At 51.6% G+C, this 2,469-nt stretch overlaps 1 protein-coding gene across 1 annotated transcript; it reads left to right on the plus strand.

The window, feature by feature from the left end:
• The first annotated feature begins 702 nt into the window (after positions 1 to 702).
• rps21 (component of cytosolic 80S ribosome and 40S small subunit) lies at positions 703 to 1,929 on the plus strand. The gene is made up of 3 exons (XM_002950250.1): positions 703 to 788; positions 872 to 1,003; positions 1,197 to 1,929. The coding sequence occupies exons 1-3, from the start codon at positions 739 to 741 to the stop codon at positions 1,279 to 1,281; spliced, it is 267 nt and encodes an 88-aa protein (XP_002950296.1). The 5' UTR covers positions 703 to 738; the 3' UTR covers positions 1,282 to 1,929.
• Positions 1,930 to 2,469: the final 540 nt, after the last annotated feature.

Consider the following 2,469-nt stretch of genomic DNA (forward strand, 5'->3'; position numbering starts at 1 on the left):
CAGGGCCCCAAAAATGGCAACGACAGTCAAGGTGCGAGGCGTGCATCCGTGTGCTACTCCAACGGCCGTATGTGTCATGGGTAGCGCGTGGCACGTGAGGTATTTTTGTCCTCATGCAAGAACTTCAGACTGCCCTTATCCCAGATATATGGCATGTAAGCACAAAAAGGAGCAGAAGGCAAGGCCTCAGGTACTATCTAGCGTGTAAAGTACTCTACATTGGTGAGTACCATCAGGGTTCTGATGTTGTAATCCTTGGCCTGCCCATATTGCCAGCTCCCTAAGATGACAATACCACATGAACGAGGTGAAGCGGTAACATATCGAAAAGAAAGAAAAGCAAAGTCGGACAGACAAGCCGCCAAGAAAGTCACAACATGAAATTGCCATTACTACACAGCGATGCAATGCAGAGCAAGCAAAAAGTTAAGCTCATGCAAGAGAAGGGAATCATGCTAGGCTAAGGGACTCAACGGGGACATAAGACACTCGGAAGTGAGCCTTACTCGTCCTAAAGGAAGATGACTTAGAAACCATAGCGATATAGCAGGAGAGAATGTGGCATTGCACTGGAAACTAACAAGCATAATTGATGCATGAACAGTAGCTCCTTAAGGAGGCACCAAGAGCTCCAGGGTGGTGCTTCGGAAGTTGAGGGTACTGTCAGTTTTGTGTGTAGGTGGGAATTTCTCTCTCCCTTGAACGCACTCACCGGAGGTCTTTGAAAAGCTCGTCACCATGATCAACGACGAGGGCCAGGTCGTCGACCTTTACATCCCGCGCAAGTGGTGGGTCGGCCGGTGACGGCGCGTAGCTTAACCTAATTACTATTCAGTTGCGTGATCTTTTAAGTTTTCTTGTCATTCTGCAGCGCATGGACCAACAAGCTTATCACGGCCAAGGACCACGCCAGCGTGCAGATTAATATCGGGCACCTGGACGCCAACGGCGTGTACACCAATCAGTTCAGCACTTTTGCGATTGCTGGCAACGTGCGAGCCATGGTAAGCAATAGTTGATGGCCGGGGCATTATTTTGTGCGGCGGCTTGGCTCCCCAGGCATCTTGCTGCTTTGCCGCATGGGAACTTTAAAAAATGTCAGACGTAAATATGGTTTAAGAAACATAACCACTTTAATGTAACGGCTCAACGCCCTTCTGGCCTTTTGCCTCCAATAAACACACAAACGTGTGCAGGGTGAGGGCGACTCTGCTCTGGACATCATGTGGCGGAAGAAGCAGGCGGAGCCGGTTCAATAAGCGGGATGCTGATAGCATGTAATTCGGTGTGTGCAACTACCGCTTGCCGACTGTCCCCGCTTTCCCCACGGCACTCGCACAACCAGCCCTTGGCAGCTCAGGATTGAAGTGAGGAAGCAGAGTTACAGCAGGTGCACGTCAGGGAGGCTAGTTGACGTGTGAGCAACGCAGACATATGTCGAATACAAGTCCACACCCCTTGGGGCAAGGCACGTGCGCCCTGCTTTGACAGGGCACGTGCACCCCTCTTCTTGGGCTCCCCTCTGGTACGTGTTGGCGCAGCGTTATAGCATTTCCGGAGGAGGGATCTGAGCGGAGGAGCGAGGCTTGTGACGCTGCTTAGGCACGGCCTAGCAGCGAAGCCCTGGCCAAGGCATGTGGACCTCCCCCCTTACGGTTCATGCCACGCCTGCATCCTGACGTATGGTAACGAGGAGCAAGTGCAGATCTTCATTATCGGTATTCGATGAACCGCCGACCGGAATATATATGTTATATCAGGGCCCGCGAGCAGCCTAATTGGGCAGAGCTATCAAGGAGTCGTTTGGCGAGGGTCTTACATCATTAGTGGCAGGGTGGTAGCGTGCCAGCGGGGAGCAGAGTGGTTTTCGCGTCAAGCTCATGACTGAAGAAAAGATGAAGTAAAGCTGGATTCGGGCGGCAGCTACCTATGAAGGAAAGTAGTCATTGCTATCTCGGACTTGAGCTAGAGTACGTCAAACATACGGACCAGTTGATTGCCACACCAGGTTACAAAGTAAGTATCTATGCAGAGGAATCGGTTCATTTGCTCAATATCGATACAATCGGAGGGCATTTCGCATCACATATACCGGTTTCTATCAGTGGCGGCAGCTTCAGGAATTCACCGTTACCCCCTTCCCACTGTTCGCCATTACTGTTAGCAAGCTCAGGCCCACGTACAATGCGCGGGGCTAAAGAATAATGAAGCAAGCGTGCATTTTAGAAACAAGCCTTTTCCGCAAATCTGCGAACGCAGCCTGACAATCCGCGCTGGCTTCACAAAGCCAGCGTGTCTGCGGCTACATGCGTCGCTGCTGCTACTGCTGCTACCGTAGCATGTGCAATGGCTGAAGTGTGCAGCAGCTGCTCCCCCACGGCAGCCCAGCCCGGACGACATTATGTTACATAAGGTGCTCCCTTCTGTAAATGATCACACCGTACATGTCATCAACTCCTCGTAAAGCAA

Source organism: Volvox carteri, assembly GCF_000143455.1.
Source record: "Volvox carteri f. nagariensis unplaced genomic scaffold VOLCAscaffold_18, whole genome shotgun sequence".
Lineage (NCBI taxonomy): Eukaryota > Viridiplantae > Chlorophyta > Chlorophyceae > Chlamydomonadales > Volvocaceae > Volvox > Volvox carteri.

Excerpts from the sequence above, each read along its gene's own strand:
- rps21 (XM_002950250.1), top strand. The coding sequence starts at position 739 with ATGATCAACGACGAGGGCCAGGTCGTCGACCTTTACATCCCGCGCAAG. Across the intron at positions 789-871 it reads CTTTACATCCCGCGCAAGTG|CGCATGGACCAACAAGCTTA; the intron begins GTGGGTCGGCCG and ends GTCATTCTGCAG. Across the intron at positions 1,004-1,196 it reads GCTGGCAACGTGCGAGCCAT|GGTGAGGGCGACTCTGCTCT; the intron begins GGTAAGCAATAG and ends AAACGTGTGCAG.